The sequence below is a fragment of the Cygnus atratus genome, chromosome 34, assembly GCF_013377495.2.
Source record: "Cygnus atratus isolate AKBS03 ecotype Queensland, Australia chromosome 34, CAtr_DNAZoo_HiC_assembly, whole genome shotgun sequence".
NCBI lineage: Eukaryota > Metazoa > Chordata > Aves > Anseriformes > Anatidae > Cygnus > Cygnus atratus.
This window is the reverse complement of record NC_066395.1, coordinates 769,618-771,715: the sequence shown is the minus strand read 5'-3', so window position 1 is coordinate 771,715 and position 2,098 is coordinate 769,618. Positions and strand designations below refer to the sequence as shown.

Sequence of the window (2,098 nt, the reverse complement as noted above, 5' to 3'; positions counted from 1 at the left end):
CTACGAGTTTCAGAATGGGTCACCAGCTTTCCCAGGTACCCGCTGCTGCACAGCAGTGCTGAGTCCGATGGAGCTCATGGGCAGAGGCCGTGGCTCCAAACAGTGCTCAGCCAGCACAAACCAGAGCTTCAGCCAGGAAGGAGAATGAAGATGCTGCTGAGAAAGCGCGTATTTGTGGAGGTGGGTGAGAAAGGAAGGGTGTTGCTGAAAGGACGGAGATTTTCTCAGAGAAGTCTGCCCAAAGATCTCCATGTGCTTTTGTCTTTGGACAGGTCCCAAGGCCAAGAGGCATCAGATGTCCAACAGCAGCTCCATCAGCGAGTTCCTCCTCCTGCCATTCGCAGACACGCGGGAGCTGCAGCTCCTGATCTTCGGGCTCTTCCTGGGCATCTACCTGGCTGCCCTCCTGGGCAACGGCCTCATCCTCACAGCCGTAGCCTGCGACCACCGCCTCCACACCCCCATGTACTTCTTCCTCCTCAACCTCACCCTCCTCGACCTGGGCTGCATCTCCACCACTCTCTCCAAAGCCATGGCCAATTCCCTCTGGGACACCAGGGCTATTTCCTACACGGGATGTCTTGCACAGGTCTTTCTATTTCTATTCTTGTTTTCAGCAGAGTATTCTCTTCTCACCATCATGGCCTACGACCGCTACATTGCCATCTGCAAGCCCCTGCACTACGGGAGCCTCCTGGGCAGCAGAGCTTGTGCCCAGATGGCAGCAGCTGCCTGGGGTACTGCTTTTTTCAATGCTGTGCTGCACACTGCCAATACATTTTCCCTGCCGCTCTGCCAAGGCAATTCTTTGGACCAGTTCTTCTGCGAAATCCCCCAGATCCTCAAGCTTTCCTGCTCAGATGCCTACCTTAGGGAAGTTGGGCTTCTCACGTTCATTTCCTTTTTAGGGTTTGGGTGTTTTGTTTTCATTCTTTCCTCTTATGTGCAGATCTTTAGGGCTGTGCTGAGGATGCCCTCTGAGCAGGGACGGCACAAAGCCTTTTCCACGTGCCTCCCTCACCTGGCCGTGGTCTCCCTCTTTGTCAGCACCGGAATTTTTGCCTACATGAACCCCTCCTCCATCTCTTCCCCACCCCTGAACCTGATGGTGGCAGTTCTGTACTCCGTTCTGCCTCCAGTATTGAACCCCTTCATCTACAATATGAGGAACCAGGAGCTCAAGAATTCAATATGGAAACTGCTGACAGGGTGTTTATCAGTGACCACAGACTGTTTTCCTTTTTCTGCGGATGACTCTCCGTGTATGTCGTGACAATCCATCTCCCCCTTTTATAAGGAGTTTGCTTGCTTGTTCAGTTTGTTGGTTTCCCTTTCTGCTGTTGTGATACTGTTGTCTACCCAGAAATACCCTTCTTGATGCCCTTCTACCTGAGTATCCATCTGCCTGTCCATGTGACCCAGGGTTTCTGTAGCCAGGAAGGCAGGCTCTCCATGTATTGAAACCAAATAAACCTTGGTCTGAGACCCAATCTCAGCAGATCACGAGTGAATGGGAACTGGGGCTGTGGAGGCAGTGCCCAGAGCCCTGCAGCAGCCTGTGGTGGGCACTGCCGTGGGGCCAGCCCAGCCTGGGCTGCTGGGCTGGGCTGGGCAGAGGGCAGGGAGGTGGGCAGAGGGCAGGGAGGTGGGAGAGCTGGGGGGCAGCTGGGCTGGGCTGGAGCTACCCAGCACAGAGAAACATCCATGTCAAGCTGGGATGTGTGGCCATGCACGGGGAGGACATGCACCACTGGCTTTGGGTCGTGTGGCAGGGATGGAAGACAGGCTGATGCAGGAGGGAGGAGGCCGGGCTGTGCCCTACTGGCATGGACAGAGCAGGGAGGTGGCCCAGGGCCTTCGTCACCTGCAGCCTCTCTTGTCGACCATGTCCAGCACTGGCCGCTCCCCCCAGGTTTAGGGGTGCATTTGGCTGCCAGGCCATGTCCATCCTCATGCTGGGCTCAGGGCCTGTGTCGGGGGAACGGCCAGCCGTGTCAGCCTCTGTCCTGGCCCAGAGCCCTGCAGACCTGGAGCAGGGCTGTCTGCAGAGCCTCCCATGGGAATGGGGCTGGGTCAGGGCAGGAGCCGGGGGCTGGAG

The 2,098-nt window shown here is 56.6% G+C and overlaps 1 protein-coding gene across 1 annotated transcript; it reads left to right on the top strand.

The window, feature by feature from the left end:
- Positions 1-463: 463 nt before the first annotated feature.
- LOC118261120 (olfactory receptor 14A16-like) lies at positions 464-1,273 on the top strand. Its single transcript, XM_035571791.2, has one exon. The coding sequence runs from the start codon at positions 464-466 to the stop codon at positions 1,271-1,273; it is 810 nt and encodes a 269-aa protein (XP_035427684.2).
- The last annotated feature ends 825 nt before the right edge of the window (positions 1,274-2,098 follow it).